Source organism: Balaenoptera borealis, assembly GCF_965194805.1.
Source record: "Balaenoptera borealis genome assembly, chromosome: 3".
Lineage (NCBI taxonomy): Eukaryota > Metazoa > Chordata > Mammalia > Artiodactyla > Balaenopteridae > Balaenoptera > Balaenoptera borealis.
The window spans coordinates 92511836-92532501 of record NC_138866.1 but is presented as its reverse complement, the minus strand read 5'-3'; the positions used below and the strand labels follow the sequence as shown (position 1 = coordinate 92532501).

The 20666-nt window shown below is 38.0% G+C and overlaps 1 protein-coding gene across 7 annotated transcripts in view; it reads left to right on the top strand.

The window, feature by feature from the left end:
* Nucleotides 1-20666, top strand: part of ATP8B4 (ATPase phospholipid transporting 8B4 (putative)) — a 324241-nt gene that overhangs the window by 194906 nt on the left and 108669 nt on the right. For all 7 annotated transcript variants that reach the window (XM_082387909.1, XM_082387911.1, XM_082387910.1 and 4 more), the window contains 3 exons: nucleotides 2158-2230; nucleotides 11320-11390; nucleotides 16223-16305. In XM_082387909.1, the coding sequence (XP_082244035.1) occupies nucleotides 2158-2230; nucleotides 11320-11390; nucleotides 16223-16305 (227 nt within the window). The remainder of the gene's footprint in view (nucleotides 1-2157; nucleotides 2231-11319; nucleotides 11391-16222; nucleotides 16306-20666) is intronic.

The window sequence follows — 20666 nt, the reverse complement described above, 5'->3', positions numbered from 1 at the left end:
TCATACATGGTATTACAGATATTTTCTGCTTTCTTGGCCTGTTGGATGACATTAGCAGACTAATGGTCAGATCTTAGTGGGGGTTGGTCAGATGATTTATTCTGAGTGTTTTTCTATTTTTGGAAATATTTAATACGTTAGAAAGTAGCGGGTAAAATACAGATAGCGGTGCGTGTGGGTAGGAGGAGAATGGGCATGAGAATCTGGCATGAGGGAAGGGATTTTTCTCTGCTTTATCACTTCTCTGTATTGTCCCAGTAGGAATCCATATTGACCATATCAGATTCTTCCTTATCAAGGATTCTTTGCATGCCCTGGGATTTTGCAAATTTTTTTCTTAAAGAGATTTTATTCCAGTATTTTTCCAAGTGTAGCAGTTAATTCAAGTAATTCCCATGGATATCACCAGACTTTTAAAAACATATTTCCAATTGCTTTGGTTTTATGGGGGGAAATACTATGACACTAGACAAGTTAGAATTTATTACCCCAAATAGTGGCTATTGTTACTTACCTGTGGAAACTTAACTCTCAATTGTGCATTTTAAAATGTATAAGAGATCCTGTAGAGTTTCCTTTTAACTTGGGTTGATTTTTCGATTTTGGTGGAAGAGGTAGGATGTAGTCCTTTGTAGAGCTTATAGTATACAGGTAGGAGGAATAGAAGTTTGCAAATGAGACTTAGTATCATCTCAGCTTCTTCTTGAAGCAGATGCACTTTCATTTTATCTAAGATACTGTCCCCTGAGAAATGTCACTAACGCTCCAAAGGAGATACCCCAGGAGAAACAGACCAGCACATAATCTATCCATACCTGTAAAAATAAATAAAATGAGATTTAAAGACTTCCTAGGGTCTTTCATTTTCATTGAACTAGATAAAGTGCAGAAAAGTATGGCATTGGAAAAATGATTGAATTCTGGCTAGAGATGAAAATGCTGCAATTGAAAACTTTCCAGAACAACATGTACTTGGATCCGTATTAAAGAGAAATTCTTTGAGTGTTTAAGCCAAATGACCCAGCGGGGTTGATAGTGTGAGGCATATTTCACAGTTGTATAAATATTTAAAACTGTTTTCCAGCTTATAAAAGAAGTAAATTAGGTTGTTTTTTAAAAACTGCACAATGAAATTAACCTGCCCACCTTAACTTGTTGGGGAACCTGGCCTACTCGTCCCAGCCTTCTCTCCTAGAAGGGAATCGCTGAGAAAGAAGTGTGATGAAGGTCTCCAACTTGGAAAACAAAGCTGGTTTACATTTCAGAGAACTTCAGAAGGGATGTTTAGCACCACGGATACTGCCACAGGTGGTCTGTTTCCAGATGGCCTGTCTGCCTAACTGTCGCGAGGGGCCTGACCAACTAGACACAATGGCTTTTTGTCATAAACCCCTTTGAACTTGGTGAAGGGTAGACCTGCGACTCCATTATATACGTGAGCCTCGAAGAAAACAGTGCAACATCTTGACTGTGTTCTCAATTCTGAGCTGTTGGTCCTAGCCGTTAGAATGCCACCAAGCCTGCCCTTTGGCCAGAGTGCTGTGGATGATTTGTAGGTGGTCTTTCTTGTTCAGTTTTCTAAGGCTTCTTTTGTCACCCATTGCTGTTCTTGTCCTTTCCAGAATTTTTATTCTTTTGCTCTTACTTTCATTTTAGCTATTGCCCCGTTGCTTCTGTCTCCTTCATTTCTTGCCTCCAATTAAACAGACTTCTGAGACAACAGCAGTCATGTTTTTATATTTATTAATATAGAGGTTGAAAAGAATGTTAGTGACTGAATTTATTTCTTTCCTTCCCCCTGAGTTTTTTTTTTTTTTAATATTCTGCCCAAGGATATGCAAGTAAGAGTTAATAGCTGCTGTATAAAGCTGGTACCATGGGGTGGTGGAAAGAGCACACAGCCAAGAGTTAGGCATTTTGAGTCTAGCCCCAGGGATTACTAACTCACTGGGTGTCTTTGGGCAAATCACTTGACTTCTCTGGGCCTTAGTTCCCACATCACTCAGGTAAAAGACTTTGTTATGCAAGGTTCTTTGAATTTAGTATTCTAGAAAAAAAGTCTTATCTGCTTCTTCTGTCATATGATGCTCCATTGTGAATACATTCTCTTGATTCTTCTCTGTTCCCGAAAACAATTAATTTTGTTTTTGTTCTTAGACTGCAGAATGAAAAGTGGATGAATGTCAAAGTGGGAGACATCATTAAATTAGAAAATAACCAATTTGTTGCTGTGAGTATTTAGTATTGTTTAAGAAATTTATCTCAGGTTAAAATAGCATATGTACTAAAATATTTACATTTGCAAATTTAGTAAATCTGTGCTAATTTAGCGTAATTAAGGAGGGAATACCAGGATGTATTATTAAAAAAGTCTAATTATAAAATATTTGAAAGACATATTGATTAATTACTTTCAATAACCTGATAATTCAGATAAGGCTGAGTGATTATCACCTTGTTATTTCCTTTGAGAAATTAATAGGTAAAAAATATTTAAAATCAGGCTGTCAATTGTTTGATGTTATATAAGAGCTTTTAAAATGCTCCAGAGTACTTTAAAAATAGTTTGTTCTCACATAGTTTGAATATTATCCCCCCAGTTTGAATATTATCTCCCCAATAACGGAATTAATAATGTTAATATGCAGTATCATAGAAGAAAAGATTAGCTATAGAAAGAGAAAATGGATGTTCTTTCCTGAATAATCACGATCAGAAAATGTTGATTGAATGTTCTTAATAAATGCTATTTATGAGGTTTTACTTTGTATATCAAATGCACTATAATTTATATTCTCAAGCTGCCTGTGTTACAGTTTCCTTAATAAAATTCAAGGGGTCAGTTAAAACTAAAATATATGTGACTAACTATAGCTCATATTAAATGCAAGGCTATAAAAGCTATCCAGATCAGAGATTAAAAATTTTAACTATTGTAGTCTTTATGTCAAATATATATTAGATTACTCATGAAAATTTTTGTGTTAATGCCATTTTATTTATCAAGCTGTGTTCTTCATTAAATTTGAGACATTTTCCCACAGCATAAAACAAATGGCCCCAAGATCTATTTACAAGAACAACTCAGTTAAGACTCTTAAACATTCACTTTCAGAAACAGTCTTCTTTCATTAATGTATCATCTGTGTATACTGATTCTCTGGAACAACCCATGCTAAGGTGACTAGTCAGTGGACAGGCCTTTCAAAAAGAGTGCACACTTTAAATAGAGAATTGCTTGTTTCTCTGACAACCTCAAGCCTCTGGAAAATAGCTGAGAGCCAAAAATAAGCAAAAGGTGTTGGTGCAGCCAAAACGGAGGTCTCAAAGTCCACCCGATATAACCTGGGTTCCTTAGACGTAGGGCAGTCTGCCAGGTTTTCAAAACCTATTTACTTTTTTGGACACAATTTAAAGTAGCATGTCAAGCTTATTTTCCAGCTCATTAAATACTAGAAGCAGTACACTGAGGGTAGCATCTGTTAGAAGAACATACCCCGTGGGAAAGATTGAGGCTCAGTGTAAAATACAGTGTAAGGACACTGGGTGGGGAATTGGATGAGAACTTTTGCTCCATTCCTTCAGTGACAGCACTTTATCTTCTCTGCCTTTTGTTTGTTTCTTCACATGTCAAATCAAGGTGCAAGAGCATTATGTGATCTCAGAGATCCCTTCCAGCCCGTAGTTGCTGTGATTCTCTGTCTGAGCTGAGACTAGACTACAAGATTCTTACGAGCAAAGAGCACATTGATTTGCCTGGTCCATAACATCTAGTGTCATGTAGGATCATAGGGGGCAGTCAGTAAGTGTTGGCTGAATGAATTAATGTCAGTCTTTTCTAAGAAAGAAGACAGGAAAAAAAAGAAAAGTGGATATAAATTTCCAAAATTCAGGGTGTTCTGGATCCATGAGGTACTAATATGCCCTAATTAAGAAAAGATCACATATATTCAGGGTTCTTTGCTTAAGAAGAAAGGACTCCATATAACTCATTTTGGTTCTACTTTCTTTTTTTTTTTTTTTTTTTTAATATTTATTTATTTATTTATGGCTGTGTTGGGTCTTCGTTTCTGTGCGAGGGCTTTCTCTAGTTGTGGCGAGCGGGAGCCACTCTTCATCGCGGTGCATGGGCCTCTCACTATCGCGGCCTCTCTTGTTGCGGAGCACAGGCTCCAGACGCACAAGCTCAGTAATTGTGGCTCACGGGCCTAGTTGCTCCGCGGCATGTGGGATCTTCCCAGACCAGGGCTCGAACCCGTGTCCCCTGCATTGGCAGGCAGACTCTCAACCACTGCGCCACCAGGGAAGCCCTGGTTCTACTTTCAATTAAGATAATTACAATGAAAAAGTTTTGGTGCTTCTTAGTGGATAATCTTAACTTTTTTTTTTTTAATGGGCATATATAGAATTCTAGGATGTGTGCATTCAAAAATTTTTTTTTTGGAAATTACTTTATGCTAGGCATGGTGCTAGATATAGTGGAATTAGGAAAAATTAAAGTATCCCAAACACTTAACTATTATTTTATTTGGAATTGAATATTTCAGGGGAAATGCTAGGTAATTTCTGCTTAAGGTATTCAGTAAAAATAATGTGTTTTAAGAGCCCTATGGATATACTCTAACAGAGGTAAATATTGGACTGAACTCACTTATTCACTGATAGTATACTCTAGTATGTTCATTTATCAGATTCTTTGAGGTGAATTCCATAAAGGCAGGAGTCAAATTTGTGTCTCAAATCTCTTAACTCCAAGGACCTCATGGACAGCATATCTGTGCTCCAACTTGCCCTCTAGCCTTAATATTCTAATTTGTACTTCCCTTGGTCTTTGTTTTTAATTTAGTTGTATTTTCTGTGTTATAGAAAATAACACATGCTTGCTTGTTATTGCAAACCTTTCTGTGGAATGAAGCATGGAAGTCAAGTGTAAGTGCAAGCATCACATGGAAGGAAACCAGTTCCATGCACGCATGATTATCATTGGTTTAAAATGAATCCCACATTTAGATGAGTTTCCATGAAGTCAGTGATTCACGTGTCCCAGCACTGTCCAATAAAAATTTCTGCAGTGAAGAAAATGTTCTATATTTGTGCATCCAAATATAGAACAGCCAGTAGCACCTTGTGGATACTGAGCACTGGAAATGTGGCTAGAACAACAGAATGTTAAATTCTATTTAATTTTAATTAGTTTAGATTTAAATAGCCACGTGTGACTTGTGGCTACCTTACTGGACAGTGCAGATGTAGCCTTTTTATTGTGGCTACGTGATGGGGTAGAAATGCTTACTCCCTACTCTTTCCTAGGTTCGTTCTTCCTGTTTTCACTTGGAGGGGCAGCGCCAAAATAACACTGAGCGTCTTGCACCCCCTTGCTTGCTCCCCTCTCCCAGGAGTGACTTCTCTGATTGTTGAGTGTTGGGGCAGGGAGTGGTGTGCATGACCTGGCACCTCCTTCCTTCCCTTTCTCTTTGGGCTCTGTCTGTGTACAGAGAGTACGTTCTGCCCTGCTCGTTCGAAGTACCAATTTTACAGGAGTAAATCCCCATGGTGGGGGTAGCGGGAGGGTCTAGGTAGTTTCAAGCTTCCAGAGAGCTTCAACTATGACTAGATGAGTCTAACAGTGGTGAAGTGTTAGCCAGCCCACTGGGCCCACAGACCTAAAGCCTGGTCTCCAATAGCTTGATCAGTGACAAAGATGATATTTTTATCTCCATTGATCTCTGTCTGACTCATACAATTATAGCTTTGTTGGTTTAATCTTTGGGTAAGTGAGGAAGGGATTCCTTCAAATGCCAAAACACCACAGTGCCTCTTGATTAGGTCACTTTGTTCAAAGCTTATCCGTGTGCGGCTACGTGGCACCTATGAAACTGTTTTCTAGGACAAATAAATGTTTCTGTGGGTGAACTGCTGTAATCACTTAGAAGTGCTAATATAACTTCCTACTCCCTGGCATCAGTTGGCAGGGGCTGTCAGAGAGCTTACATTTGGGGAGCAACAATCACAGGTCTCTAAAAGAGACTCACTTCGGAGTTACTGCACAGAGGTACATCTTGGGAAACCAGATCATGAAGATCATGATAATAATAGCTCGCCTTTATTGACTGTGTGCCACATGACAGCCAATATTACAAGCTCTTTATATGACTTAACTCATTTAATCCTCACATTATCCCAATGGCGGCAGGTTATGTACTATTATTGTTCCCATTTTACAGATAAGAAAATGGAGGCACAGTGCCATCAGATAGCTTGTCAATAGGAGAGCCAGGAGTTTTAACCCCTCTCTTTACCATATGCTGCTCCTGCCTCCACTGGAAGACTTGGTCCTCATTACCTTGTGACTGGGCTTCCAGAGTCAGGGCCTCTAGGCTTGGATGATGGAGGTGAAGTGGCCAGAGAATGTTGCACCCAATTCTGATGCATAACCTCTAGCTGTCCAAATTTAGAACTTCTAACTGGATTTATGTCACCATATCAGTACATTTTAAGCAAGGAAAGGAGCTTGCCTGAGATGACCAGTTAGCTGGCATGTTCAGAAGTTACTCACCTTTGTTTTCCCAATAAGGAAAACTGCCCCTTACCTTTTTAAAAAAAACTCTGAAACACTTTTGAGCTGAATTTCCAGAGCTCCTATTTTTACTTCAGGACCAAGAAAAAAAAAAAACATGGAGCATAATTCAATTATCACAATGAGATTGACTTGCATTAGAAGAATGAAGTAAACTGTGTGAGAAAAACACACTGCAGAGTTCTTAATAAGGCCAGACCCTGGACCCTGGGAGCCAGGCCTACCTTCCTCCTTTATTTGACAGCAGTGCTCTTGTCTTGTTTGGCTTTTCTCATCTGGTGGTAGAAATAAACCTCTTACTGGACATGAGCATATTTGAACATCACATGAATTTAATTGTTTAGCTTATTTGAAAAACAGTCCACCCTCCAAAGGCCTTCATGTTTTAGGTGTTTACAACAGTACATTTTTGCTTTAAAACAAAGACATTCTTCTGTTACAGAACTGAAAACTTCACCTTAAGAAATGAAAGGGCTAGTTTAGCCTAAACTCCAGTGCTGACCATGGGCAGGCTTTGGCTTTCTCTTGACCCATCATCAGGGCATTTTCTCCAGTCTTTTTCAGCACTGTTTTTGGACATCCTTCCGGGGAGGCCATTTTGTGGTTGAATTGCCTTTTTCAGTTATTTTAAGTTTTACAGCTTCAAATCAGAGTTACTTGTTTTACTCTAATTGCTGAAATAAATCTTCCTTTTTTAAAAATATGTGAGACATTCAACATGCATTTGCTGGATCTGAAATTTAAATTTTAAATGAAAACATTAACTATAATCTTACCCATTTTCATTTTTATGACTTCATTCTGACTTTTGTCCACATCAACATATTTTTCCATAAGTATGCTGCATGAGCCATTTTGTATTCTTATTTTTGCACTGTAAAAGAATAAAAGAAAAGATAATTTTGTAGATGATAAAGAAGGATTCCACATGTGAGAATGGCTTAAAAAAAACGAAGGGAGATCCAAATATGGTGTTCCAGTTCTACAAATTTATCTTTCCATCACGTCATGAATCAAATCCCAATATTCTTTTACCATTGTAGTTTTGGTTTTTGAACACCAACGAAGTGAAAGGCTGTCAGTTTTTCATAGTTGTATTCCAGTGATTTTGTAGCCAACCTGTGGAAAGAGCATACATTTTGGGATCAGAGTTCCGAGTTCGAGCTTTGCCCTTTAACCTCCATGCGGCCATGAGTATGGCCTTATATTGCTTGGAGTTTTGGGATCATCTATTACATGTGATGAAACTTTCACCATGACTTTGTAAAGGCTATGGGCATTACATGGGTTAATTTAGCTCATCTAGTGCTTGTGAGGCCAGAAATTACCTTCCCAGGTTTCTTACACACACAATGGGAACAATATTATCCCCTAATGGGGTTGTTGAGAGAATAAAGTGACGCAATTATGCGAGAGTGTTTTGTAAACCCTTAAAGAATTCTACAGCTTTCAGGTGTTATAATCACTTGAGGTTTTGCTTCATTTGTTCTTTAATTCAACAAACATTAATCTTGCCTAGTAAATCTAGGAGTCCAGTGTCATTGGCGCCTAGAACTCAAAGATGTTCAAGGTTTTCAAGGTTCCTCTGGCTGGTATGTTTGTTTCAGGTTTCTGTGAAGCCCCTGCTTGGGCTTTTTGTTACCTGTGGAAGGTGGGAGAAGGAACATTGTGTTGAAAAACATTCCTTAATTCTTGGGAGACATAGCTGAGCCTTTCCTGGAAGGGCGTGGGGAAAAGGCACCAATAATTGACAGCAGAAAGTACAAATGGGGGTCTAAGGAAGATGGGTATGGTTGCTCCCCCCGTGAGTTCCAATAATCACACCTTCCCTTCCCCGTGCTGCATTCCTGCTAGAATGCCTCTGCCTGCGGAGACCTGCCCTCCATTCCGTCCAGAATATTCCATTAGGCCCTTCCTCAACTACCAACCCGACGTACGCCCTTTCTCATTTGCATTCCTCCCACAGCACTTTGTTAATAAGACACTTAGAACCCTTGTCATATTCTGCCTTTACTAAACTATAAAATCCTTGAAGGTAAGAAGTTTTTATTTAATTTAGTACTCCTGGCAGTAAATGCCTTAGATGGCCTAGATTCACATCCTGGTGCTCTACTTAACTATGTGGCCGCAAACAAGTTACTGAACCTTCTCTGAGTCTCACATTGCTTATCTGTAAAGTGGAGATAACAAGACCTACATTCAGGATTTCTTTGAGTTAAATAAAATATTGCATGTAAGGCTATTGGCATAGTGCCAGACACATAGTAAGTCCTCACCAAATTTGGGCTACTGGTATTATAAACACCCACAGCTCAAACACCAGTTTCTGGATCGACTAGGAATTGGGTCCCTGAGAGATACTAAAGGGATCAGTTTTAAGGAGGATTGACCTGAGGCTCACAGAGTCATGGGGTTTGTTGGGCCCTGAGACCACCCATGTGTTGCCCCACTCCCTTCCCAGAACCTCTGACCAAAGGGCAACCCAGGACTAACAGGGCTGTTACTACAGCTCTCTTGCCCTTCCTTTCCAGAATGACTACTGAGTGCACATGGAAATAGGATGGCATGATGATGAGTGAGCTGGTCACTTATTCCACTGGATGCCCCGATGGTCCTGCCCCTTCACACTTCCTCCTCAACTAATGAATTTAAAAAACTTGAAGGGAGAAGTTAGCAAAAAGAAAGACCAAGGCTCAGCAGTGGGGCAGGGAGAACAGAGGAAGAATGAGGGAAGGCAGGACAGAGATCAGGGAGTGGGAAAACAGGAGGAAGTTTCAGAGGACATAGAGAAAGGTGACAATGGAGGTGACAGGAGGAAGCGGGGAAGGGAGAAGACAGGAAGGTAGAAGTCCCAGGTTCCCAGGGGGTAGAGAGAACAGGAAGAGTTAGCCCAGAACCCGTGGGGTTTACAGTTCTCAGTTTATGCCTCTAGGAAGTTGAGTCACTGCTTAGGAAAGAGTCTGGTCAGAAGGTGGCAGTGGTGACTCAGTCACATGTTCTGAGCCAACTGTGGCCAACAATTCCTCCCTTTGTTTATCGAAAATATGTCTTAAGGCAGCTGAGCTCAAAATTAAACTGTAACAAGAAAAAAGTAACGGTTCTTACTAGGCAGAGTTTTGAAGAAAAGCAACTCTAGGTACAAATGGGTATCTTTCTCTAAACCTCATAACTATTTCAATCACAGATGATAGAATTAGGGAATTCTGGATTTTTTTTGAAATGATCCTGTTAAACTTGGGGAGGAGAACCATAGGCCAAAGAGCATGAAGCTCTACTGCTATTGTGCCTTTATTCATTGAAATTTAAATGTGAGAAATAAAGTCAAGGTAAATTTTCATAACATTTTTTCACTTTAAACTCAAGATGGGTAATTTTTGGCTCAATAGTGGCATATACTCTTCACATGTTCTCTTCAGAGTGGTTTGCTCAGGTCACATTGTGAGAAGTCAGAAAATAAATAACTTCTGCCTTGACAGGCATTTCTGGCTTTTTCATCCAGAGTTGAGGCAGAGCCTTGATAGTGCAAACCCATTTATTCGGTTAGGGGTTGTCACTGAGTTGCTTTTTAGTTCTGTTTTATTACAACTTAGACAAAACTATACCCTCTCCCCCCTACATGCACCTACACCACGCCTATTTTTGAGTTGAAAATTTAAAAGCTTGAGACAATGAAATGAGTGGATCGATTCTAAATTTAACCTCCAAGGTTTGAGAATGGGGCAATTCAAATATTTAAAAAACAAAGGTAAGAAACGTTTACAGTTTTGGAATGCCAGTTGTACATTTAGACAGATCTAAAAAATTGTTAGGCTAATATGTCAAAATAAATTGCTAGAATTTTAGTCAATTCTTTTTAAACATGTAAAACCTTTAGAATTTCATAAAAACTCTCATTTAAAAATCAATTTTGAAATTTCAAATAAACAATTTCCCAATGTAGAAAGCTACCAGAATTCTAAAACTGAATTGTGATGGGTCATTTCCAAAACACAAATGGATGGCTGAATAGAATAATTTATCTCTGTGAAAGACCAGCTTCCCACTTCTGAATGTTTTCTGTTTACCATGTTCTCTATTCTACCCTGCCGTCTTGCTTATCCCCTGCTTTTCTTCTCTTTCCTTTTTCTTACATGCCACCATCTTTTTCTTTTCTCTTGTTTATGTTTTAATATTGTTTTTCCTTTAATCCTTTTCTCTTTTAAAAATTTCCTTGCCTCTCTTATTTTTTCTATTGTTTTCAGTTTCCTCCATCCTACTTTACTTTTGTCTTTCCCCATCTTCTTTTCCTGCCTCCGCTCTTAACTGATAACCACGGAATTAAAGTATGTGCATATAAGTATTTCCAGTTATCTTATTTATTGGGGAAAGTTTTATATTTCCCATTAGTAATTATCAAAGAAAGAAAATAGAATTTTATATATTTCTATGAGATATATAAATTTTATATAGAAATATATAAAAATTTAAACATTTCTATTAAAAAAATTAAAGTGGCTATTAATTTATATGCTATCTCTCCCCTTGCTTATGTTCTGATGGTCAAGGGCATGCAAACCAGCAGCAAGGAAGTAGAGGGTGGGTTTGATTCAGAGCATATGGTAGAGAGGTGGAACAGAACTTCACCTCTCACTTTTTTTCTAAGGCTCTGATGGCTCGTTAGTAGTGGAGGGATGATACAGTGTAGAAGGCTTTCAATTAATCTTCCCTTTTCAAGTATTCTTTATCCTGGTTTTTCAAAATAGGCTGATCTGCTTCTCCTGTCAAGTAGTGAGCCACATGGCCTCTGTTATATTGAAACTGCTGAGCTTGATGGGTAAGTTATTAAGGTCAAAATAATTATTTAGATTGGTTTTCAATTTATTTAAGAGTAATAGCTTTAGACAGCCACATAGCACAGGGAGATCAGTTTGGTGCTTTGTGACCACCTAGAGGGTTGGGATAGGGAGGGTGGGAGGGAGGGAGACGCAAGAGGGAAGAGATATGGGGATATATGTATATGTATAACTGATTCACTTTGTTATAAAACAGAAACTAACACACCATTGTAAAGCAGTTATACTCCAATAAAGATGTTAAAAAAAAAAAAAAAGAGTAATAGCTTTAGAAACAGGACCTAACTTAAACCTTAAACCTTATCCTTAGATGTGGTATATGTATACAATGGAATATTACTCAGCCATAAAAAAGAATGAAATAATGCCATTTGTAGCAACATGGATGGACCTAGAGATTATCATACTAAGTGAAGTAAATCAGACAGAGAAAGACAAGTACCATATGATATCGCTTATATGTGGAATCTAAAAAAAAATGATACAAAGGAACTTATTTCAAAGCATAGACTCACAGACATAGAAAACAAATATATGGTTACCAAAGGGAAGGGGGGAGGGATAAATTAGGGATTTGAGATTAACAGATACACACTACTATATATAAAATAGATAAACAACAAGGACCTACTTTATAACACAGGGAACTATATTCAATATCTTGTAATAACCTATAATGGAAAAGAATCTGAAAAAGAATATATATATATTTATATATTTATATATATATATATATATATATATATATATATATATAACTGAAGAACTTTTCTGTACACCTGAAATATTGTAAATCAACTCTACTTCAATCAAAAAAAAAATCTAAAAAGGCCCTAATTCTTCATTTTATTTTCTTGGAAGAAATAAGACTCTAAATTGCAAAGTCAATTTGCTAATTACTTTGCAGATCTTGTGAAACCTCTGTTTTTTCTCTTGAATTTATTTCTTTCAGAAACAGCAAGCTAAACATATATATGTAAATAGCTTTACACAGGGACTTTTCATTGAGATTCCCTGGAAGGGTTTTCTGTCTGTTTGTTTGTTTTTAATTTCAAGTGATTCTCTAAGGAAAATGAGAGGAGTGACAATCAAGATCCCTTGAAGAAAGAGGACTGATGTTACTTTAGAAGGCAACTTTTGGAACTGGGTCAAGTGAAGATGTAGAGAGATAAGAGAGAAATGGAGTAGGATGCAGTTTTGACATTGATGCTAATTTGGAATTTAGTTATAGACTGTATAGTAATTCTGTTTCAGTGGATTCGGTTTGTCTGTCTGACATCAAAATATTTATTGAATGCTTACATTTTAAAGATACTATATGTGTGCTTTAGATGAATTTCATCATTTAATCCTAACGTAGGTACTATATAAGCCCTGTTGTACAGGTGAGAAAATGAAGGCTTAGAGAGATGAAAGAATTTGTCCCAAACTTCTAGAGAGTTAAGCCAGGACTCAAACCTGGCAGCTGACAAAAGAGCCCATGGTTTTAACCACTGCCTTCGAAATAAATGCTGTATTGAGCTATCCAAATAGAGTTCAGCCTGTGTGATCTTACCCTTGGTCTGGGCAGAGGCTAAAATAGTGCTAAGAGGGAAATTTATAGCAATACATGTATACACTTGAAAAGAGAAAAAGCCTCCAATCAATGATCTAATCTTCCATCTCATGAACCTAGAAAATAGCAAAATAAATTCAAATCAAGCAGAAGGGAGGAGATAAAGAGTAGAAACCAATGAATTTGAAAATAGAAAAACGATAGAGAAAAGTCAATGAAACAAAGAGCTAGTTCTTTGAAAACATCAATAAAATAAACAAACTTTTAAGAAGACAGGGAATGAAAAAAAGAGAGAAGACCCAAGTTAACAATATCTTGAATGAACCAGGGGATATTATGACAGATCCTGAAGTCATCAAAAGGATATGGAAATACTACAAACCACTCTATACACATTAATTTAACAAAGCAGATAAAATGGACCACTTCATTGGAAAACAAACTATCAGAATCCATCCAATATGAAATGGATAATTTGAATAGCCCTGTAACTATTAAGGAAACTGTATTCAAATGTAAAATATAAAACTATAAAACCTTTAGAGAAAAGCATAGTAGAAAATCTTCAAGATTTAGGGCTAGTCGAAGAGTTCTTAGATTTGATCCCAAAAGCATAATACATAAAAGGAAAATTTGACAAACTGGAATTCATGAAATTAAAATTTTTTTCTGTGCAAAAGACCCTGTTAAGAGGATGAAAAAATAAGCTACAGACTAGGAGAAAATATTTGCAACCTATCTACCTGACAAAGGACTTGTATCTTGAATATATTAAAAATCCTCAAAACCCCACAGTAAAAAACCTAAACAATCCAGTTAGAAAATTGGCAAATGACATGAAGGGACATTTCACTAAAGATGACATACAGATGGCAAATAAGCACACAAAAAGATGTTCAACACCATTAGCCATTAGGGATATTAAAATTAAAACCACAATGACATATCACTTCCCACCTATCAGAATAGCTAAAAGAAAAAAGAGTGAGAACTCTAAATGCTGGCAAGGATGTTGGGAAACAGGGTCACTCACACATTGCTGATGGGAATGTAAAATGCTACAGTCACTCTGGAAAACAGTTGGGCAGTTTCTTAAAAAACTAAACATGTAACTACCATATCACGCAGCAATTTCATTCCCAGGCATTTATCCCAGAGGAATGACATATGTTTACACAAAAACTTATATACAAATGTTTTGGGCAGCTTTATTTGTAATATCCAAACACTAGAAACAACTTATATGTCCTTCAACAGGTGAGTGGTTGAACAAACCGTGGTATATCCATATCATGCAATATTACTGAGCAATAAAAAGGAATGAACTATTGATACATGTGACAACCTGGATGAATCTTCACAGAATCATGTTGAGTGGACAAAAGCCAATCCCAAAGGGTCACATACTGTATTATTTCATTTATATAACATCACTATAAAATTAGAATAGTGGACAACAGATTAGGGATTGCTGGGAGTTAAAGATTGGTTTCAGGATGCAGGGAAGTGAGTATGTCCATAAAGGGAGACTGAAGGAATCCTTGTGGTGATTGAAATGTTCTGGATCTTGACTGTCAATGTCAGTATCCTGCTCATGATATTGTGATATAGTTTTGTGAGATGGTACCAGAGGGGAAATTGAGTAAAGGGTACAAAGGATCTTTCTGTATTGTTTCTTATGCTGAAAATCATTTTGAAGTTTATCAAGATATTGAGGCAGATTAAGGAAGAGTATGGCATGACACTGAAGGTAGTAATCAGGAGTTTTGGAAAAGAAATTTTTTTTATCAGTAAGGTCTATGTGTGATTATTCTTCCCCTTTAGCTTCCACATCTGAAGGTGGAAGTGAGCTGGTAGAGAGAATCCTGAGGAAGTAACTTAACATGATGATGAACTTTGATGAGTGACGGGATTTATGGTCATGGAACAAGGGCTGTCTGGTCCAGCTGGTGTGACTGACTGTTTCAATTATTTGAAAAGTCTTTTAAATGACCAAACTCATTTTGGTCCTTTAACCTCAACACCACTGTCTCACTCTTTTCCATCAAGCCCAGCTCAATATCTGCCTCAATTATGAAGTTATTCTTGACTATTTCAATCCCTACTCAGCTCTGCCTCCTATGAATTGATAGATTTAGATCAATAAGATTACTTTTAAACAAAGACATTTCAATTATACATTCAACTTAATGTTTCCTGCAGAAAGCTGTTTCACCAATGGGCATTCCTTGGGTTGGGTATATATTGTCATAACATCATTGTGAAGCTCACTCATGGGAAGTTTAGATTAAATGCAGTCTCAGGTACCTGCTCAGTTCTCTAAATTCAATTATTTCATGGTTTGGCATGTACTTCTAAAAGGCGATATTTGCTTTTTTACCTACCACTTGTTTCCTGCAAGAGGACAATAACGTTTAGGGGCTACATTGAGGTTCATGAGTGACTATGGTATACATTCAATCAATATTTGTTGACTGAATGAGCCCACTACTAAACATTCCATAAAGGTAGAACTCTGACAGATGATCTTAAGTTACGGTAGAAGAGAATTAGGTTGAACTCAGTGAGGAAACTGAGATTGCAAACTCTTTAAACACAAGACTTGAGTGATGGCCATAGAATCTTCACTGCTGGTCATTTCACGAATACCAGAGAGCCATCTGTCCAATGTATATGTGGTCTTGCCTGGAGGAAGATGACCAGCTCACTGTGATCTACTTAGTTCTTGTCTAGTTGTATGATTCTAGACTTACGGGATTCTTGGCTTGATTCTCCAAGAAAAAGAAAGTTGTATTCCTTTTCCCATTTGAATTTCAGCTACTGTGAAATGAGCCATGACCATCTCTTACAAGTAAAACTCCTACATAGATAGCAGACTCTGGAGTGATACTGGCCTCCTTTATTTGGCAACTGTGTTCCCATTCCTAATGTGTTTTGTAAGTCATGCATGATGTCTAAGTAGGTTTGAATGAAAGCATATTTATTACATCCTCTGTTTTTTCAAATAGCAAAACAGATTACTCTGTTGTTACACAGATGTGCCGTGGGTGGAATGCCAACTCTTAGGAGCCTGCAAAGCCCTGTCCATTTTCCCGAGGTAGTGTGGGAGGTGTGAATGACATTCAGAGGGAGTTTCTTGAATCTCTTGTGTTCGGTTTTGCATGTGCTGAGATTGCTGAAGTGTCCCTGATGGCTTTGTGTAAGATGCTGTTGGACTGTTCCATTTAAAAGTTCATGCCGTGTCAATTAATTTCACAGGGAAACGAACCTTAAAGTGCGCCATGCGTTATCACTTACCTCAGAACTTGGAGCAGATATTAGCAGACTTGCAAAGTTTGATGGTAAGTGTTTAAAACTGACAAACAAAAATCTCAAAAAGCTTTTGTAACAAAGCAGTGTAACAAACTAATTATATGAAATTCAATTTATGTTTCTTTTTATTTGGTGGAAAGGCATAAAATTCTCCAGGCATCAAAGCCTGTAATCTCTTCTCACACTAAAGAGTAAAAGTGTTTTACTCTTTTACTCTCCAAGGGGAGAATGACTTTATCAGTTCATCGTTCCTTTCATCCTTGTTTCCTCTTCTCTAGATCTCGTTCTCTCTAGTCCCACAATACCCTTCACTTGCCTGACCTAGGTCTCCTTGGAGCCTTATGCAGACATGCTGAGGATGAAGACAGGCCACACTCTTATTTCTAGCTTTAACCAACCATCCATTCTCTGGCTCCATAACAAAGGCCAAACACTAGACTGCAGACTTCACGAAGACAGTAATCCTGCCTCATATATTTCTGTGTCTTTCAGAGTGCCTGGTATAATGTCTTAAAGATAGCAGGTGTTCTAGAAGAATATTCTGATTTATTAATCAGTTGGTCAGCTGTTGCACTTTATTTTAGACCATGGTTTTGCTGTCACCATCTTCACATCTTTCAACCCAGTCCCCTGCTCCTCAGCATGGTCTCTCTTGCCTGTTCTACTCCAGCTGTGTCTTGTTCTTTTCTGTTAAAGCTGTTGCAGAGAAACAAAATCCTTCGACTCAAAGCAGAGAGCCATTAATGGTAGGATTCTAGGCACCCTGACAGACTGTGGGAGAATCTTTGGGGTCTTTCTGGCACCCCTCAGTGGTTTCTTGCTTTACACACTTATAGGTCTGGCCTTGAATATCAGTATTTCCCTATAGATTGGTTTTATTTATTAACAAATATTTATGAGTTTGAGACTATCTTTCAAAATGTTTTCTTTGGAGTCCACTAAAGGAAAATGTGGACAAGGGTCTTAGCATGATCCCATGAGTTAGAGCACAGGCAAATTTAATTTTAAAATTTCTCAGTGGACAGCTTAGAGCTTATACTGCCTGTGCTTTGCATTTGCTTGTAAACTCCCTCTGGTACTGTTAATATTTTAGTCTTTCTTAAATGAGTGGTGTTGTAGAAAATGTTTATAGAAAAAAAATTGTTCCTCCAGTGTGAGATTTAAGTCAGGGGAATAGCCAGGAAACTGAATGGCCCAAGAAATATTTTGATTAGATTAAAACAAATTACACATTTTCTACTAAGTAATTTTTTCAATGAAATGTTACTGTTACATGAATCCAAGAAAAGTAAATTGTGTTCACGAATCAAAATACTTTCTTAAAATATGTCATAGAATATTTATGGAGTCCTAAAAGGGCAACCTAAATGTAGTTTACTCATTTCTTTCCTGGCAGAATTGTACCTTTACACCTCTGTCAGTCTGTGAGGAGGTAAAAATTCATGACTTTTTGCTTACTTTACCATCAAAAAGCAGAAAATGATGTTATAATTACCAGTTCATTTTCTTTCACGGATGCTGGTACAGATAGCCTACGCTATGATTCAGTTACAAACAACCCTGAAATCGTAGTGACATAAACAGTTGAAGTTTATTTCTTCCTCATGTCACATCTGATGCAGGTTGGGTGGCCTTCTTCATCTCATAGCCGTGATGCCTAGACTAATGGCCTTTAAGGTGAGCACATCAGAGTAAGGATGAGATGAAAGAGACAAACTGACTTTCAGCTGCTCTTCCTCTCACGTTTCGTTGGCCAGCGTGAGTCACATGGGCCTGACCTAACTGCAAGGGAGGCTGGGAAATAACGAGTATGGATATTTGTTGAGTACTGTCTCTACCACACACATCCTCTGACCATAGGTCAGTTCCAGGATAGTGTATAAAGGGCCAGGCTGGATTAGGTAGATTTCTTACTTGGAACTGCAGGAATGGGGTCAAGAATCCTCCTTCTCAGCATGACTCCTTATACACCTCTTAGTCCTCCCTACCCTGCTTGACTTTTTCTTCTCATAGCACTTATCACCATCTGGCATACTCTACAAATTGCTTATTTTCTGTTTATTATTTATTGTCACCTACCTGCTGCAATGTAAGCTGCACAGGGATCTTTGTTTTGCTCACTGATATATGCCAAGTCCCTAGAACAAAGCCTAGCACAGAATAGGTGCTCAATAAATACTTGCTGAATGCATGAATAAATGGTCACAGGTGCTGGAGAATGGGGGACAGGATCAGCCTCAGGCCCCAGAGAGACATGATAGAGCAAAGGAGTGGCCTAAGGTAAGGGATTGAGAGTGGAGTGTGAAACGATGGGGTGAGGAGGAGGCTTCCTGATGGGAACTTGTAAGGCAAAGCAAGGGTGCTGGGTCCCCTTCTCCTGGAGGGCAGTGGCTAGGAGAGGGGTCATCTGGTGGTTTTACAATGTCTTTTCTTCAGAGTCTTTTCTCCAAACACAATTTATCACAAAAATCCCAAATTTAAACCAGTACAAGTGGTGCTGCTTGGGCTGAAACAGGAAAATACTTCCTCACCTAAAATAATTCCTTTATCACAGATGGGATAACAGGTCCTGAGAGGTCAAAGGACTTGCATATATACATAAATAGTCTTCTGTTAATGCTTCATAAAATTTATTTTAAAAGTGTATTAATAATTATTACTTAATACTTGTGGCCTGAATTCGCTTCACATAGCACAGGTAATTCACCAAATCTCGAACATATAATCGTTTTCCCAGATAAAGGCAACACAGACCTCTCTTGTCTCTCATTTATACGTAAACTGTGGTCACTTTTCAGAGAACATGTAATGCCAAATTTATGAGGCTGGTACGCTTCTGGGCTAAATACCAGATTTCTGCTAAAGTTACTCTTTCATTCTTAAATCTTGGGTTGAATTTCAATCTACCTTAAAGTTCAAGGCAATATGATGTTCTGTGGGTTTAGCCATATTAAAATATGATTTCTTGTTTCCAAGAAAGCATCCGAAAATGAACGGAGGGATTAGGGGGAAATACTGTAAATTAGATACAATATACAAATTAGATTTCCCCTGTTGGCAGCCAAATTTAAAGACGAAGAGAGTGATGCAAGATGTGGAAAAGTCTTTGAAAGAGTTGGGACAGTTAACAAACCCCAAATCCTTCCCACGATTGCTTTTGCTTTCTTATAACCTTCAACTTTTCCTTCATTTCCTTTTCTCCAAGCCCTAGTTTTAAGTTCAGTCTCTCCCTGCCTCTGTGACACACACGTTCACACACCATATACTATGTACACACATTTCTCTAATGACCCCATTTCACCATTTTTCTTTCCTCCCTTTTTGCATTATTTCTAACTATTCTCTTTACATCTTCCTCTTTCACTCTTTATGTTAGTTTACTTATCTCCTCTATCCACATTGTCTCTTTTTCTGTTATTTTTTATCTTTTCTGTTTTCATCACTCTCTCTCTATTAATTAGTTTGTTAAGTTTATTCATTAAGCACCCCTAAGGACAAGCTGCAATACAAAGTATGTAGAATTATAACACATCTTCACATGTATTATCAAGGTTCTTTTGATCCTTTTACTCCTCCAGTCTTCTTCTATCCCCTCTTTTATGTCTCCTCTGTTAACCTTTGTCATAATGGGATATCAGTAGATTTCAAGTTTTCTTCTGGTGACTAAAAAAAGATTTCCTTGAATCATGGGAATTAAAACCAGATATTGCATCTTTTAGCTTAAATTAAAAGTATGATATCAGCATTGTGTACATTTGGAAATGCCCTGCCTGGCTATGGCAAGGTCTAATAGATGAGACAGACATGTGAGGCATGCCCTTTCTGTCTGTGCTAAGAATATCTTTTAGCTTGTGACTTCTGGGCAAATCTGGGTATGGTCTTATTTTTGCTTCTAGTTACCATGTGGTTTTTCTTCTGAGATTTGTCAAAACACTTTCTTAACACCAAACTACAGTTTTTTGTCCTTGTGTCCTAAGGACATATCACATGTTCTAAGTAGCTGAAGACCTGAGTTTCCCAGTCCTAACCCTAGAGAAATCCCCACTGGGAACTCCAAACTGGGGACAAGACCAAGAGTCAAAACTGACATGGGTCTGGCTCCAGGATGTCTCTTGTTAAGTCTCCCTGCCTCCCCACTTTTGCTCTTAAGCCCACGGACAGTGTCTTGTTGGTGGCCTCTTTAGGCATGGCATGAGCTTTTTTTTTTTTTTAAAGATTGTCACTTCAGACTACTTAAAAAAATTTTTATTTATTTATTTATTTTTGGCCGCGTTGGGTATTCGTTGCTGCACGCGGGCTTTTCTCTGGTTGCGGCGAGCAGGGGCTACCTGCTCTTGGTTGCGGTACAAGGGCTTCTTGTTGCGGTGGCTTCTCTTGTTGCGGAGCATGG